The sequence below is a fragment of the Lactuca serriola genome, chromosome 2, assembly GCF_051521515.1.
Source record: "Lactuca serriola cultivar US96UC23 chromosome 2, Lser_US96UC23_V15, whole genome shotgun sequence".
NCBI lineage: Eukaryota > Viridiplantae > Streptophyta > Magnoliopsida > Asterales > Asteraceae > Lactuca > Lactuca serriola.
Window position 1 is genome coordinate 49,950,153 of NC_136409.1, and position 19,469 is coordinate 49,969,621.

Here is a 19,469-nt window from a genome sequence, read left to right on the forward strand (position 1 = left end):
AGGTCGTTTAAACATTAGTTATATATCATGTATACATGTATGGACATAAAGGTTTACATTGACCAGTTCATTTCCCTTGGGTAGCAAGGGAATCCTTCCATTCATCATTCATAGATCAGAGACACTAGTAACTATTATAGGAATAGTTAGGAGACTCTAATCACCCTTTCTAGTTCAGAGAATTCCAAAGGAGTCAGTTCATTCGTGAGTCTATATCTTTATTCCAGTACTTACAATAGAATTCAAAATACGAGATGCATCTTCAAGACCCGGATCTCCCCGTCGTCAAGTTGGTAACTAGAGTCTCCTGGAGGGAGAGCGGGCATTGTGTGTATAGATCTATACGGGACTGACACTCCCACACCCTGACTGCTAGCTATAGTCCTCGGCCTACCAATCCAAGGGGTGACAAATGTCACATTTATTATGACGCTTACAGGGAGTCAACTACTCTAGTGTCAATCAGTATGGTTACGAGTATCTCCATGTTTACCTTATAATTCATGGCCTTAAGGTAACGAGAATTAACACTGTATTCTTGAAACAACCCACTTAGGATTACCCTTTGTTTTAGACCATGCTAGCTGTATCGTTCATTTGATAATGTCTGGCGTCTGTGTTTCTTTGTTTTAGACCTTGCTAGCTGTATCGTTCATTTGATATTGTCTGGGGTCTGTGTTTCTTGTTTTAGACCTTGCCAGCTGTATCGTTCATTTGATACTGTCTGGGGTCTGTGTTTTTTGTTTTAGACCTTGCTAGCTGTATCGTACATTTGATACCGTCTGGGGTTTGTGTTTCCTTTTGTTAGACTAATCCAGGCGTATCATTCATTCGATACTCTCCTGGAGTCTATGATTTCTTTTGTCTTAGTCAACACTATTTCTGCTGAGGCATATATTATTTTCCCCTAGTATTTTACTAGTGATATTCTCCTACTTTCTTTAAAGTCAAATACCGTATTTTGGTAATGATAGTATTTAAGGGAAAATTACTCTTTAAAACATAACTCTGTCGAGTCTTGGTAGAAGACTGCTTTTATTTAGAAAATATAGGATTTTCTGGAAAGGACGCTAATACACCGTAGATTCTAAACTACTACCTTTCATAAAGTTATTTGGAATAAAATGATTTCTTACACAAACGACACTAAATACTTGTGAACTCAACAACATTTATAAAAATGCTGATACTCGCTTTCAAAATAACTTGTATTCTCAGGTCAGCAATAGACAGGTACACCCGGGAGCTTTTGTGAAGCCAGCCTAGAACCGAGCTGCATCTATACTAGTTTCTGTATTACTTTGATGTCTCTATAAAATGTAACTTATGTAAAACTATTACTATTAATGCAATGGTTGTTGTACTTTGATTACTATATTGCATATGTTGTGATACTTGACATGACGTCATCCACCCCAGAACGTTTCCGCCGTTCCGGTTTTGGAGTGTGACAAATTGGTATCAGAGCATTGTTTATAGTGAGCTCAGTATATCAATTCATAAAAGATATACAGCCTATAAATACATAGGGATAAAGCACTCTGACCAATAATTATACTTTAAAATATAACCATATTTTACCAAAGTATAAGAACATCCAGAATCTAAACACCTGAACAAAGTATCACAAGAAGAACAAGAATAAAAGTCTTCGGATGCTGAGCATTACCGTCAAACTTGGGCAGTTATGTAATCGTAAGCTAGAATAAATGTAACCTGATCAACTACATTTATTCGAGATGCGATGAACGTGTGCTTGGGAGTGATGGTGGTGTTGCAACGGGTCTGAAACTTACCAACTAGGAATGCTAGAGCCAAACATAATGTTTAAAATACTATGGGAGTATTTTGGAATACTAAACGACTTACATTAGTCCCAGAACCATATTCAGAAGTTAAGAATCAAACAAGAAATTAAAATACCATAGGGGTATTTTAGGATCCATAGATAACCTTGTGTGAAAAACTAAAAAGATCCTTATTGATATACCTACAATTATAGAGGGTATACTCCCAAGGTTATATATAATAAGGATCCCATAGACTAAGAATGTGTGGTTTCGCTCTTCTTGCTTTTCCTCGTTGGGATGTGGATATAGAGTAGTATCACACATTCAAAGGCCTATCGGATCTAAGCTATATATGATTTGTGTACCCTATGTAATTGTAGCAGGACTCGATATGGATCATCCAGTGAAATGTTTTAATAATCTCTTAGGATTCTTTAGACATTTCCATTCTTGCATGAACCCTGTAGAAAACCTTATCCACTTCAGTGTTCGACCGAAGAGTTGATTCAGACTCAGAAGAGGTTCATTGAGAAGATTTCCAATTCGGAAATAAATGAACTAGGACGAGATTATTGAAACCACCAAGTACCTATACCTTTTAGGGACATTGGTGTGAAATCCGCTTGAACACCCGAAGAAAACCAATGTCGGTCCCAGTCAAGGATATGAGGAGACAGAGGGAGCCAATACATGGAACCCGAGAAGTGTCTTTTCCTCGTATTTGTCACGCGAATACACCCATAAAATAATACAATTTAGTGAGTTAGTGATTACACTACTCACACTATGTGTTAGGTAAATTGCCTTTTCCCGTCGCAAGTAATACGATTAGATCGGATCTCAAAACCTCGAATGAGAATGTTTAGCCATAAGCCATCATGAGCCTTTTCTTCTGTGATTTCGTTCCGAACTTCCCTCAAATCTTTCCAAAGCCTGAGAGTGAACCTTTCCAGCATAAAGATAACTTAGTAGGAACGATTCCCATCTTATGGCTTTCCGATACCCTTACTCCTACCTTGAATAGCTGGACTACATCATAGGGATGTAGGTCGACACTCAGACAACCAACATCCGAGGTGCGGGAAAAATTTATGCCTATTATAGTGAGGATAGGTACGTCTATAGTTAACCATCGTCTCTCATCAGCTTGTCTTCCTTTCCGTGTAGGAAAACCATGCCTCCGAAGAAGCGTAACCAATCCGCTGGCAAGAAACCTACTCTCCTATTCGATGAAGCTACGTTCCAAGCTACAGTCTCGGCAGCCGTAGCAGCTGTCATGGATCACCTGAATGCTAACAACGCCAATGTTAGCAAGAGCCCTATTGGGATTCCCGATCCTAGAAATGGACGGCAACAACCAACTCCTACATACCCAGCCACCCAAGAACCTCAACCAACCCCACTAAAGAGAAAGTCCAAGAGCGAGGAAGGAAGTACCTCGGCTCAAGGACCTTCCAAAGGGCAGCGAGCTGAGACAGTCAATACCCATGTCAACCCTTCCATCCCGACACCTACATGACCATACCTAGAAAGCCAAAGAATGGCGACAGTCACGGACATGCAAAGTTGTAAAACAGAGAGAAGGAAACGAAATCGTCAAGCTCGAAAGGAGCACCAACGACTCCACAGACTTGCCACGCAACAGCAGCAAGCGGCAACCCCCACCCATTCAGTGCCAGCACGACCCATTTCACAAGTCCCTGGCATCGGGACCAACCCTACACACGAAGGTGGTGATAAAGTTGGACTCTTTAAAGGGAAATTTTCAAAGTGGAGGAACGAGGAGGGCACCCGTGTCCACGTAACTCTGACTAAGCACCTCACTCCCAGCACCAATACTAGTACGAACCAGTCATGTCACCAGTGCAGTGAGATGGGACACCTCAAAAGGGACTGTCCAATAATAAAGAACTCTGGTGCAGATGGGAAGATACTAAGGATCACTGCTGCAGGAGAAACGACAAGGGCGCGGGAGGAACCTAACCCTAATACCTAGGTGAATCATCAATGAACCCGGTAAAATTTTGGTACGTCTCTCAATCCTAGATAACTAACCGAAAACATTAAAAGGCTAATTCTAAGTGTAATTACTCCCCCGTTAAGGCGAAAGTCGCAGAACTGTTGTAAAATTTAAAATTTCATCAGGTAAAGCTATAATGGCTCGATATATACGCTAAAGCCATGTATAATTAAGATGGATAGACCTAGAGTGAGTGATGCTGCCTCATTTCCTGTTCCTCGTTTGGTTGTGGATTTAGGGCGGAGTCACTCAGTCAACAGTCCTCCCCACCTTAATTACACATGACTAGTATATGTTAGGCGATTATAGAAAGGCCTCGTGAGAATCCATTCATGAAAGGTACATTATTCCGAAACCTCAGGACCCTCTATAGTTCCGCGTCGACTCTATCGGTCCTAGTATCCGCGACAGTGGTACACGGGACGAAACCCGAGACGCCTATAACTTGTGTGCCCGTTCAGTACATGGCCCTATCGACCCTCATTCTATATCATGTCGATGTATGCCAACTTCGACGCCCCTATCAATCATGGTTCGACTTAGTGCAACCATGTGTAAATCCCTAGTGTTGTGTAAAAAGAACTTTCACCGTAGCCATTTCGGCAAATAAAGGTCCTTCCAGACCTAAAAAATAAAAAAATAAAAAAAAAATAATAAAACCTAATGCGATCCGTCAGTCGTTCCTCTTATCTCAAACCTCCCGAAAATACCCAGGAGAAGGGTACCACACACCGTTAACCAACCCCCTTCTTAGACAGATAGGAACCAAAGCGAAAGACACTATAGGTATTCCAAAAAACGATAACCACCCGAAACCTACTCCGTAGATCCCCCGGAAAGACCCTTCGCACCTCACAATCAGGTTCGTGAAGCTAGAGGAAAGAACTCATGGGATTGACTACTATTTACTGAGTATATGCATAAGAGTGGTATATAATTGAGATAAAAAAGATTTAAGATGTGTGCTTCCTCCCTACACCCTGTTCCTCGTTGGGTTGTGGGTCTGGGGTGGAGTCGCACAACTGAACATCCTGCCTACCTCAATTATATACGGCTCGCATACACCAAGTATTAGTGATTAAGCCAAGTATGAGCTCTACCAAGAACCTCATAGTAAAACCCTTCATCTTATCCCATAGAATAGGAACTAGAGTCAAGAGAATCACGACGGTTTGAGCTACTATAGTGATCACAAATCCGAAATTTGTTGTCGTTCCGGTTTTGGGGTGTGACAGTTGACATTGACTCTGAGTTTGGGGAACTCACCAAGCATTAGATTATAGTTTGTTGATTGTTTCAGGTACTTTTGAGCTAAGGATAAGGGCAAGGCTTGATGGTGTCACACCCCCGAACCTAGACGGCGGAAACGTCCGGCGGCGGACGACTTCGTGTATAGTATCATAACAATTGAATATGAATGAAACATAGCAACCAAACATCATACATTGAAGATACACGCTTACATAGTTTATATGTTGAATTTGTTCATCAGTTACACAAAGGTAAGAAAGTAAAATTTCTTGAAGTTGCACCACTTGACCTCATAGTCGAGCTTATTACCTGCTACTGGAATTCCTGAGAATACAAGTTTTTTTGAAAAGCGTCAACTAAAAAGTTGGTGAGTTCATAAGCAGTTTTAAGTGAAAATGGTTTTTGTACTTGTTTAGAATCGTTTTCATAGTGCATTCAAAAATCCGATATTTTGTAATAAGAAATGGTTTGAAATATTTGTGTCCGATCTTATATTAATGCATGTGTGTTAGTGTTTATAAAAAAGTAGAAAGAGAATGATTTCCAAACAACCCGATGTTGTCTGCGTTAGATGATGCTAGAATCTCAACCCCCGTGGTTGAGTACCGGTGCGTATAGATTTTTGTTTCATCAAAAAGAAGGTTTCCCGTTTTATCCAAAAAGAACATAGGATTGTTTCCCATTTTATACAAAAAGAACATAGGATGGTTTCCCGTTTTATCCAAAAAGAACATATGATGGTTTCCAGTAAATATTATGACGTTAATTCCTATAAGTGAGTCGTTATAACCATATATGATGATGATAGTGACTAATTTTTCTGTCATGGCATTTTCCAAACGCCGGTTTTGATCAAGATTTTGTCACCCTAGACTGGCCTAGTCTAACTGTAGCGAACAACTCAGGTGTGGGGGAGTCACCCCCGTATAGATCTATACACAAACTCTCTCTCTCCCTCCAGGAGACTCTGATTATAACTACAAGCTACGACCATACACTCAGTGGTGTCAACCGACAGGTCTCACTAGATCCTTAATCGAAATTTACATGAAAAAAAAGAAAGAAGAACACATATAAAACTCATTCCCAGGCTCAATAAACATGTAAATGCACCACTAAGGCCCACTATACGTGTCTATTATTTCCAAACTCAAAAGGAATATGAATGTCTATCTTGAGCCCAATATACATGTAAAATGACACTAAGGCCCACTAAACATTTATATTATTTTCAGACCCAATAAGGATATGAATATCGTTTTTGACCTGTTTTTTATTTTTTTGTTTATTTTAGCTCGATTATTTACAAAATTGATATAAAAAGCCCATTTTGTAAAAATGACGTTATTGGCCCAATAAGCCACAAAATTTTCAATTAAGGCCCAATTACAGTAAAAATAACACTTTAGTCCCTATTTTGTTCAAAACTTGTATTTTTAACTATTTTGTGGTAAAAATAACATTTTAAACCCATTTTTGTAAAAAATATCATTTTTGGCTTGATTTTTGTGTAATACACATTTTTTTTTGGTTTTTGGCTTTTCTGACCTAATTGTTGGAAAATTTGTAGAAAAATCATCGTAAGTCGAAATTTGGATCCGTAAATTCTGGAAGTTTGGAAATTTTGTCTATTTTTTCACAATGTTTCTCATAATTTTTATTGGCCTCTAACATGTGTGAAATTGCTCACCTTCACAGGTTGGTCCGAAATTATTTCAAATCTGATAGGCAGTTTTATAAAAATCGCCAAAAATAGTATAAAAATCGTATGAAAACGTGAGAGTAGTCATTTTAAAGGTAATAACCTGAAATTTTTGCATGTAAAACAGTTTTGAAAAATATTACCATTAAGGAGGTCAAAATAGTTCGAGATTGGACTAAAACTTTTCTGTCAAGGGCTGATTTTTAAGTTTAGTTTATAAATCCTTGAACACAACACTCATTTTTGCTATTTTAAGTGTATAAATCCCAGATCTACAAGTTTGCATATAATATATGAGACAAAATATGCTTTTCTCATGGTATTTATGAAGATCTAAGTGATAAACTTCATTTTCAAGTAAAGATCTAAAAGTTAAACACATAAACATGCACATATACATAGATCTAACACAAAAGCACTTGTATCCTCCCCCAAAAACATTAGAAAACTGAAAACAAGGGGGTATGAAATTACCTGGGGTTTTAAAGATGTAGAAGAAGATGAAGAAGAAACTTTGAGCCTAGCTTGTGATTTTGAAGAGATCTCGAAGTTATGTGTTTTCAAAGGAGTTTGACACACAACAAGGTGTGTAAATAAAATGTTCTAAGCTAAGCTTAAACATGAAGTAAAAACACTTGGATAAAGCATGGACTTACCAAGGGATGAATCTTGAAGAAAACCTCTTGAACACTCTAGCACCCACACGAAATTTTTGGAGGAAAGAAAGGATGAGAGAAATGTTGGAGATTTGAGAAGAAGAGTAGTTGTATGCAACTTTGAAATGAGAGTGGTGATGGGGAGGTGGTATGGACGAATTTTAAGGAGAGAAGGGAGGGTGGATGGTGCTTGGATGTATGATGGACAATTACTCCATTCCTAGAAGTATGTAAGATAATTACCATGGATACATGTTGGGTAATTTTGATGTGGCAACAATTTATGAACTCTTTTCTTCTTCTTTTTTTTATAAATGGGCTAACCAACCCAAAAGGAGTTTTTAGGCCCAATATAAAAGGGTTTTCGGTTTTTAAATCCCAAATATATGAGGTTTTAGCCCAATGATGTTGTAGGAATGGTATTGACCCAAACAAGGTTGTTGGATTGAGTATTTGTGTTTAAGGCCCAAAATTGATTGGACTTGGCTTTATAGATCGAGTTTCGGGTTTATATGAGATTGTTTTGACCTAAATGTCAATGTATAAAGTAGAATTTTAATGGTATTGAAGTTTTGAAGTTCGCTAGATGAGATGTTGTAAGGTCACACAAGGAGGTTATATTGTACATGAATTCACATTTTAATCTAGTTTTTTTTCTAGTTGTCACAGATGGCGCGGCATGCACTCTCTCAGACGTTTTTATGGGACACTTTGATATTTGAAATAAAAATGTTGATGTTATGAATTTGAAATCAATTGTTCTAGAGATTTTGTGGTTTATTGGAAATGTTTTGATTATTTAAAAATGAAAAATTTCTTTGGAAAAATTGGGTCGTTACAGTTCATTCTGTATCCAAGATCATTAAAAAAATATAATATTCAGGTCAGGTACCCTATCATCATTCATAATTATCATTTATTTATGTATTTACTTTTATTTTTTTGGTAATATGATCTTGGATAGTGAATGAACTCTGCTATTCAAAAATATAAATTTCAATAGAGAAAATTTTTGAGAGTACTCAATTCTTACACATCACAACTCTCATTTATTCATTTGGGGAAAAGACCTTATTCATACATGATAGAAGACTCTTCTAAAGAGTCCATGAATACAAAGCGACAAATATTACCTAACAATGAATATTCAGTAAATGGAAGAGCATTCAAAGAAGTAATCAACAAAGATTCTACTAGGCAGTTACGTAAGCAATGATCAAATAAAGAATTAACAATATAATAATATAATTATGTTGTCTCTAATAATGTAAGTTGATTGTAATTTGTAATCATGTAAGATTGTGGGAAAATCAAGTCTTGTAGTAGTGCCTTGTCTCATAATAGAATAAGTGTTAATGGTATAGTCTATTCATGGAAAATACTTGTTAGGTAATATTTATCGGCTTGCAATCATGGACTCTCCAGAAGAGTCTTCTATTATGTATAAATAAGGGCTTTGTCCTGAATGGATAAATCAGAATTGTGATGTGTAAGAATTAAGTACTCTCAAAATCTTCTCTATTGAAATTTATATTTCTGAAAGTAAATACAGAAATAAATAATAATTATGAATAATGATAGGGGTAATTGACCTGAATATTATATTTTTTTAATAGATGGTTTTGAATACGATCTTGGATACGAAATGAACTCTGCTATTCAGAAATATAAATTTCAACAGAGAAGATTTTTAGACTACTCAATTCTTACTCATCATAACTTTGATTTATTCGTTCGGGGCAAAACCCTTATTTATACATGATAGATGACTATTCTAGAGAGTCCATGATTACAAAGCGAAAAATATTAACTAACAATTATTTTATATGACTAGACTATACCACTAACATTTATTCTATGATCAGACAAGACACTACTATAGGACTTTATTTTCCCACTATCTAAGTATTCAGTAAAAGGAAGAGTATTCAAAGAAGTAATCAACAAAGACTCTACGAGGCAATTACGTAAGCAATTATCAAATAAAGCATTAAGAATGTAGCAATATAATTATGTCGTTTCTAATAATGTAAGTTGATTGTCATTTGTAATCATGTAAGATAGTAGGAAAATAAAGTCTTTTAGTAGTGTGTTGTCTCATAATAAAATAAGTGTTAGTAATATAGTTTAGTCATGTAAAATAATTGATAGGTAATATTTGTTGTTTTGTAATCATGGACTCTCTAGAAGACTCTTCTATCATGTATAAGTAAGGGTTTTACCCCGAATGAATAAATCAAAGTTGTGACCTGTAAGAATTGAATACTCTCAAAATCTTCTCTATTGAAATTTATCTTTCATAATAGCAGTATCCAAGACCGTATTTAAAACAATCTATTAAAAAAATCTAATATTCTTGTCAGATACACAATCATCATTCATAATTATTTTTTATTTATGTATTTAATTTTATTCTCCCCCCCCCCCCCTCCCTCCCCCGACATCGTTTTGGGCGGATTTGATTTTCTTTCACAAATGAGGTCACTTTTAGCATATGATCTTTTTTGGCTAAAAGCGTCATTTTTCGATTTTTAGGCATTTTATTTAAAAAAAAAATAAACAACAGTTATTACGTTTTTCCTTATAAAATCAAATAAACCAACCGAATATTATTAAGTCACATGGCACAAAATTTGCAACAAGCATGTTGTTCTTCAAGTTTTGTCCGCCTTTATTTTCTCTTATTGCTACATTAGGTGTAAGACCTATCTATTATATAGGTTAATTAAAAAAAATTAAATATAAATGTCTAAATATTTAAGACTTTGGATTTATACGAAATAAGAAAAATAATAAATTATTAAAATTGATTTTTTTATCTTTTAAATTTAAATAAATAAACAAAATAAACTAATGAGCTTTAAGTTGAGAATTTTGAAATAAGAAGGTAATTCCATTAATGAAATTGATATTTATTTATTACTACATTTATTGTAATTATTACATTAAAGTATTTCAAAATAACCACAAAAAGATATTTAGCAAATTGAATGAGTGCAACATGTGGCCAAAAAAACTTTCATTTATTATAAGAGTGTGACATGTTACATTCCATTGTCATAGTTTTCTATTTTGGTAACATTTCTGGTTGAGTTAGGTTTTTTTTAAATCGGTTAAGGTTACAACCGGAGAAACACTGTACAAATCTTCCGTGAAGTTTGAGGACATTAAATCTGTCACACGAATTATTAAAGGGGTTATACATTGATATGAATTTTGAGAAGCCAAGAAAGATTCAATCTATAAGTTTTCTGTTTTCGTTCTTGGTATGTTGAGTCGCGTTGATCCAAAGCTAATTGCTCCTCAGGCACTTTGTATATGCCCAACCAGAGAATTAGCTATATAGGTAAAGTTGAATTTATGATGTTTTTACATAACTTCACACATGTTTACATATTAATTTAAAAACATGAAAACAAGAATGATTCGTATGGAAGATCAAAATTATGACATAAAACTCTATTTTGTGGTTGAATATTTCTTGATATTTTAACTTGGTGATTTCATGATAGTTTAATGATGTTGTAGAATATGGAAGTGTTGTTGACATGGGAAAACATACGAGCATAATATCAGAAATAGCCATTCCAACAGATAAAGTGAATTATATTCCAATCTCCAAGAGAGCACATGTGACATCACAAGTGGTTATTGGGACACCAAGCACCATAAATAAAGGGATTACAACTAAAAACTAGGGACAAGTAATTTGAAGATTTTTGTGTTTGACGAAGCAGATTATATGATCGATGTGGTTATCTCCATCTCTTTTTTGATCCTATTGGTTGCTTATGTTACATAGAACATGAATGTATCCAGCAAGTTTTCTAGGACTATTGTTGATGATGAGGATGACATGGTCATACACGTCTTTTGTACAGATGAGAAATCAAGAATGAGTCCAAAAGATTTGTAATCTAGGGGGTCTTGCTTGAGCGAGTCCAAAAGATTTGCATCATCACGGGGCTTTTCACAAGTTTAAGTTCCGAACTCGCATTCATCCTCTATAATCTTCATTATCTTAACTTGTGGTTATATTCTCTACGATGCTTTTTGTTTTACTTCAAACTTGAACTAGAATGTGCATAAACATGGTTGTCCTATTTCATCGAATTAGAAAGATGGTTAAAAAGTAAGCAAATGAAAATTTTGTGGTAAACTTTGTTAGGGATTATTTCCTTGCTATGCTTCACCTTCACTATGAATCAATCAAATGGAGCAACCATATTTGTGCACATTCTAGCTCAAATTTCAAGTAAAATGCTAAGCATCGATGACAAGGTAGACCATAATTAACCACCGATGGTTCTTCGATAGGAATGCTATGAGAAATGTCCGGTTTGGATTAGCTTTGAGCCAAAAAAGCACCGAGGATGAAGAAACTCAACGATTATAACTAGAATCTCTATTGTGTAACCCATGTAAAATTCAAAAATAAATGATCAAGAGAAGAACATAAAATCTTAGGATCTTTTCTACTAAGAAAGAGGCATCTGTTAATTTCTTGACTGATCCGACAGAAGGAAGGTCAACCCTCAGACCGGCTAACATTTTGATTTTTGGATGGGTCGGAGGGAAACACGCATGTGTCGATCTTACAGGGGTATCCCCTCTCGTGGGCCTGAGGGATGGGGGTTTCACAGCGGGACATGCTGCTTTAAAAGCAGCCACAAGCAAAGTCACCAAACATGAGAGATCGTGCATGGAAAATCAACACGTGTTCATACCATTTGCATTTGATACGTTTGGTTTCCTTGCACCAGATGCGGTAGAGCTTCTTAAAAGAGTACAATGAATCATGCATAGTAATGTTATATCCCCTGGATCTTCAGATGTAGTCTTTAAAAGAATTAGCTTTACCATCCAAAAAGGCTCAGCGGCACAGCTTGTTGCCCGTTTGTCATCTCACTCATTGTATGATGACAATTGAACTTGTTGTTTAATAAACATACCAAAGTATAAAAAAAAGTATCTATTACTTTTTGTTTATTACTTATATTATATTAGCCACGGTGACAAATAATTCTATTGACGAATAGTTTTTTTGCAGGAAAATAATTATTAGATTTTATTGTCAGTTATTATGTAATAGAAAAATTATTATTTTTAAATAAAATACTTATGTTTAGACATTCAATTTATATCAACTGTTTATACAACTAATGTAAATTAATTAATATTGTTCATTTTAACCCAAACACTACTAGTTGTGACAAGTTTTTGGCTGTTTTTATGGTGAAGATCAGAAAGATATTAATGTCTTTTCCCATATACCAAAGACTTTGTTACAAGTTTTATATATTTCATTCCTCCTAATGATCGCTTAATAATTTTGACTAACTAATCTATTTTACTAAATGCACAAAATATATTTGTATAGGAAAAATATCATTAAAAAAAAAAACTTTTTTTAAGACAACCACAACGATACAAATATATAATATTAAAAAACATAACATCTATATATAATCTTATCGTTCTTTTAAGTTTATATACCTACATCTTAGATCAAAAGAAACATAGATCAAATATAATCCATCTTCACGATTATGATGTTTTCCATACATTTTTTCTATTTTCTATGATACAAAATTGTGATCAAACAAATTAAAGCTGATTTGCACATTACATACTCATATGCATATGTCATACGTCACCTAGGTAAAGGCATGACTATAAAATACCAATTATAATAGTATAAATGATAAATGATCATTCTCACTATAACTTAACTTATACATAACCATGATTAATATGTGTTGTATACTTCTATGTATGATTTCAAAAAGTGATGCAAATAGTTCTAGAAAGTATAAAATGAAGTTAACAAAAGCATTCTTGTTTGTTCATGAACTTGGTTGTTCTACTTCATTGAGGCGAGCGACTTCTTTCTCCCATTTAAACCCGGACATCTGGCGTCCAAACGGGACAATTAGGTTATACCTGAATACCTGACAAAAAATAGCAATGTACTTTCATTGATTTCTTTTTAAAGCATAAAGTAAATAATGTACTTTCCTTAATTTTTTTATTATAACATCTTAGTTTCATTTCTTCCTGTTTAATCACAACATTTGTACATTCCATTTTTTTTTACTAAAAATCAACCCAATTATAGTATTGTACTTTAAACCTTTTTTTAATAGGAGAAATTACTAAGAAAAATCAACCCAATCACAGGGGTAAAAATTATTATTTTTTTATTTATATGGCATTGCTATATTAAATAGATTTTTACTATAATAGGAAGAAATGAAAGTAAGATTATATAATAAAGAGTAAATTACACGAATGGTCCCTATGGGTAATTTGCACATTTGTGTCTAACTTATTTTTTAACTCGGAAGTCCTTATAGTTTGTTTTTGTTGCGCGTTTGATTCTTGTCTTATTTAAAAAGACTATTTTGCCCTTGATTTTTTACTTTATTTAAATAAAGTGTGGTAGGTAAGGTAAGGTGGAAATGGGGTTGGAGGTGTGTTTATTTAAATAAATTTAAAAAATCAAGGGCAAAATAGTCTTTTTAGCTAAGACAATGACCAAGCACGCAAGAAAAACAAACTATAAAGACCTTCTGAGTTAAAAAAAAACAATAAGTTAAAGACCATACGTGCAAATTACCCCAAACTATAGGGACCATTTGTGTAATTTACTCTATAATAAACAAATAAGTAAATTGCTATTTCTTAAATTTAGCCCTATATTTTATAGATAACGCCCAATAATGGGTTTACATAAGCTAAATGGTTCATCCATTAATCATCACTGACCTTATCATTGATAATGCGCAGTTGAAGTTTCAAAGAATCTGAATTTTCATCCCATTTGGAATTATCTCCACTTTCCTTACGAACCCATGCTTTCTTCAAGCTTAATCGCCATTCGGCAACTCCGATTCTGATTTCTTTGTTGAGTTCAACCCACTCCGGTGCACATTTGTTCCTCGATAGTATCCTATACAATGTGTCATCAGCTGGATCGGCGTGAGGATTGCTATTCAGGTTTAACGGTTTACCCTTCCCTGGTAAGTTCTCGAACTGGCCTTCTTCCATTGAATGCCAAATCCTTTGCTCGACGACATTGATAATATCGGTTTCTGACCTGATAATCAGAGAGGAAATTTAGGGATTTGAAATTGAAACCCTAATTTGAAACAAGGATTCCCTAATTGAATGATTTACTGATTGAACGTTAATCGGATATCGAGTAATTGGGTCTGAAATGTTGAGAAGAAGAGGATAATTCACGATTTCAGAAGAGAGGGGGTGATACGGTGATACCTAATATTGTTGCGTTGGCCACGGAGTTCAGCAGGGAGTTTCCGGTCATTAACAGCGTCTATTACGCCGGAGAGACGGTCCTGCGTCTTCTTCTTGGGCTTTCCGGCGGTCGCCGACGTGCCATCCGACGAAGACGAAGCGCACCTGACCTTGGAGATGCTAGAACAAAAGATGGCGATCGGAGAGGCTTCGTCTAGTATTTGTTTGGAAATAGAGAGTGGTGATGAAGAAGATGCGATGGTTATCCCCTTGTGGAGTCGAGTCGCCATGGATGAAACGGTGTTGGTGGCCACCGCACACCGTCGTCGGAGTACATGTTTTGTGTGCAGTTGACGGTTAATAATGAGTGATCTGTTGAAACGAGCTGAGTTGGACTCTGTTCTCCACGTGGCGAGATATGGACCGCGAGTTAACTCAGTGATCAGTCTCCGACTATTCGGCTCTAATTATTTATTTTTAAGGTTCCTTGGTGATGAAGTACATTTTTTAAATTATTACAAACCAATAATATAATATTTTTAACTTAATTTTTTTTATTTAAGAGGTGATTCATAATGATAATTTTTAGAGTAAGTTATTCGAATAGTTTCTATAACTTGGGTAGTGTGTGTTTTGTTCATAATTTTTTTTAACTCGAAATGTTTTATATATCTTTATTACGTGTTGGGTCTTTATTAGAATTATAAGATTGTTCATATCCCTATTTAAAAGATTTCCAAAGCATGTGTTCTTATCCATGTTAATTTAAAATCAAACCTGAAACATCCGGTTAGACCTAAATACTATATCAATGTTATCTTCAAATTAAACCTTCAAATTGGAAAATTAGATTGTTGGTAAGCATGCAACATCAAATCATCCTTATATGAAGGATCGAAATCATCCTTAAGAAGATCTCGAATCTTTCCCTTACTATCGAACACATATGAAGGATTTCAAGACTAGATAAAGAACATGAGATGATCGAGTCAATCCAAAAACCAATCGACATTTGGAGAACTCATTTTTGATGTTTCATGTATAGAACGAACGAAGTATATTTATCGCTTCTATTACGATATCACAAATCGAAACAGGTCCTCTGGCGGAGAAGATGGGGATAAGAGGCATGGATGACAGAAAGGGATAAGATGGTGAAGAAGGAGATACATGTGGCCACTTAAGAGGGAGGAGGTGTAAGTGTGATGGTAGCAACTAAAGGGCAAATACATAAGGTTTAACTGATATCGGATGGTACATGGGAAGAAAGGATATGGGTCATATATTTTAATAATATTTTTTTAAATAAATTCTTAATATAAAAAAGGTATATGAAAATCAGTAAGGGAAATTGGTATTTTTACATATGACACAACAAAATAATATTTTGGGATTGTTCGAATTAAAAAAAAATGTTAGTGATCAAACGTACAACCAGCCCAAACAGAGACCGTATAATTTACTTTATTTTTATTGGTTTATTAAAGACGTCTTTAATCGTACATTCTAAAAACTTATTAATTTTGTAATGTTAATTTCTTTTATTAATCTGTATTTATCAAAAGAACTTTGTCACAAGATCTTAATGGTTAACCTTTCAAATATAAATTAAAAATAAGTTTATTTTTATTTTTATTTATGTTAAAGGTTTTATAAAATTTATCATTATTTAAAACATTTGTGATATTTTCAAAATAAATTATTTAAAGGTATAAATGATAAATACATATATGCATATAGTTCTTACACTGAAAAAACAATAAAATACTATATAATCATAAATATTGTTTATTATGGGATAATTATTTAATCAAACTATAAAAATATATTATATGACCATAATATTTATTACCTTTGATAATTATTTTGTTTTGAAAGTTTAGAAAATTAATTTAAAGTGATATTGTTTTTATAGAATGATTTTATTTTATATATAATTAATTAAATTTTTTTTGAACCGGATATAATTAATTAAATAGATTAATTAATAAAAACGTTCAAAATTTAATATCTAAATCTAATAAAAATATAAAAATAAATTTCATTAAACATAGAGACCACAATATGCCTATATGAAAGGCTATTTAAACAACTTTATAATTAACTATTTTTATTGAAGATGTTTTTAACAAATTAAATAAATGTATTTATTTTTATAAGAATATATGAATATTATAGATGACAATGGGATTGCTATAGAAAATTGTGACATCCCGAAATTTATATATAAAGCTATAGACAGTTTGTTCACTACGAACCTCTTCTTAATTTGATCTATTGAGCTTCAATGCATATTTTGAAAAATATATAGTGACATTTCAACTATTGTACGATACCATATGGTATCTTACTCCCAATTATGGGAAATCTCAAAGAAATCAAACAGTTCAAACTGCAACCTTAGTTAATACATCTGAAAAACTGAAATTGTGTATTAAGCAGTTGCCAGCGAAGCAAGCATCCTAGTCTCATGATACATGTTCCCCTGTTCCCAAATATATAAAGAACATCCAAAATGAAGTTCGTATGCAAAAAATATGACCGTTATAAGAAAGCAAACCAATAAAACTGCTAAAACCGAATCGATTCGTTGAGGCACTTGCACACCTCAGATGAGAATTTCGAGAGCATTTTTGCACTCAGACTATGGTCTAATATTTAATTTCATACTCGAAATATTTTTTAGCAAAAATATTTGCAAAAGTCGAAAAATCGGATGTTTCGGATCATTTAGACGTGAAAGTTTAAACGCGATTTTCTAGAGTTCTACAACTCGAAAAATTAATGCGTTTGGGTTGGAATCCTTGAACTCTACTCTATCATACAAAACTTTCGAAAAAAATAGATGTCAGGATTTCGATACACAAAACTAGAATGGTTTTTGAGACTTTTTAAAAAGTGTGACATCACCATGGCCCTATAAGGATTACATACATTAAAGAAATCAACTCTTACCTCTCTTAAACTCCTTGCTCACATGACTCCTTACCCTCATCACCCTCTTTCTTCCTTTGTGTGCACTCCTTCTCATAATACAAGTATAGTATGTTATGTGTTTGACTAGTTTTCAAGGAATAGTTCTAAAATGGACATGAAAGGCAAGCTAACACTATAAATAGAGGGTCTTTAATCCTTATTTCTTCACAACTCACCATCCTTCACTCCTCCCTCACCTTCCCCTCTTTATTTCCTTCTTTTCTTGGCTACAAAACCCCCACCGGAGCACCACATCACCACATCACCACCGTAAAACCGCCACCAACCACCCTCGTCCCTTGTTCCTCCCATTTCCGACGAACAACCACCACCACCATTATGCCACTTTGCTTTGCTTCTACTTTTGTTTTGTTTCCATGAACTAGGCTACTTCGTATTGTTTTGTGGATTTTATTTCAAGTTCAAAACTACCCAGATGTTTGATCATTGCTAGTTCGTGTTTCTCGAGGTGCTTCCCGTTAAACAAACCATAATCTTATCTAAACCAAGTTCACGCTTCAAAAGACAAGTGTTTACGACCCCTTTTTAATATATTTACGTATCTTTGGGGGGGAGTACATGTGCACACGTATTTCGTTTATGCAAAAACACTATTGAAAACATACGACAAAATGTTATCAATTTAAGTTAAAAATATGGTGTGTTCAAGAGTTGTTTTTCCTATCTTAAACCATATGGTTTGAAAAACTTCTCTATTTAAAAGTAGTTAAGATCGATACCTTTTCAGAGACTACTCGCACACATTCATACGATCTTTAAAGAATTTACTATGATTTTTGCAAAACTGCATATCATTGCAATCCCTTTTTGGACCAGTCAGTAAAAATAGTCATCTTTATCTTATTTAGGTCTCATATCAGGACAGGGAAAAAATTAGGGACACAGTAGACTCAATTTTTAAACCTTGAGAGATTTACGCATCCTAATTCCGACTCCCGATGATTTTTCTAAAATAGGGACATAATCGACATTCTAGATTAATTTTCATGTTTTGTCCTTCATATATATATATATATATATATATATATATATATATATATATAGATCATTGGTATTGGATGTATCGTTAGGTTGTGCCGAGTCAAATCTGCTCTGTTTTTTTCCGTTGCAGAAAAAAGATCCCCTCCCCCCGCTTTCAAAAATGATGAATATGAAGTCCAGGAGGCTGCAGGTACTATGGATCCTCTGACTCCCAATCGGGTTGCCTTCCCAGGTCAGATACGTCGTTCTTTCTCTTTCAAAGAGCGCTCCCGATGGCTAATGTATTGACCTCTTAAAGCATTTCAACAGGCCTGTACAGATAAATGTATCTTTAACCACTTTATAGCCTTGGCAGATTTGCTTTGTTTCCCGCTTTCGACTGGGTTCAAAAGGACGATGGAAGCGAAAAGATCACACCGAAAAAGATTAAGCCATTACCAAACCAAGGAGCGAATTCGTTCAGAAGTCAGTTGACTGCTTCTATAGATAAGGCGCTTTAGTTTGATTGCAGCTAGCGCGCCCCTTTTCTTTCCACTTTCTCTTAGTCAAGCTTTGAAGCCCCTACTGGGATGGGATCCTTGAAGAAGCGCAGGTTTGGAACCCTATATATATATATATATATATATATATATATATATATATATATAGAGAGAGAGAGAGAGAGAGAAAGAGAGGATGGGTAGGAATCCAAAAATCGTTAGGAACAACGAGGACAAATCGGGATCATTCATTTTAAAAAATGAATAGTTGAGATAAATCCGAATTTTCTATTTTCTAATTAAATAAGACGGTGACATTTTTGATATTAATGTGAA

General features: G+C 34.5%; 1 protein-coding gene across 1 annotated transcript; it reads right to left on the reverse strand.

The window, feature by feature from the left end:
• Positions 1 to 13,128: 13,128 nt before the first annotated feature.
• On the reverse strand, positions 13,129 to 15,024 carry LOC145086226 (Tetratricopeptide repeat (TPR)-like superfamily protein). The gene is made up of 3 exons (XM_079023975.1): positions 14,698 to 15,024; positions 14,188 to 14,518; positions 13,129 to 13,370 (listed from the first exon to the last, which is right to left on the reverse strand). Exons 1-3 carry the CDS (start codon positions 14,964 to 14,966, stop codon positions 13,266 to 13,268), a joined length of 705 nt encoding a protein of 234 aa, XP_078880101.1. The 5' UTR covers positions 14,967 to 15,024; the 3' UTR covers positions 13,129 to 13,265.
• Between the last annotated feature and the right edge of the window lie 4,445 nt (positions 15,025 to 19,469).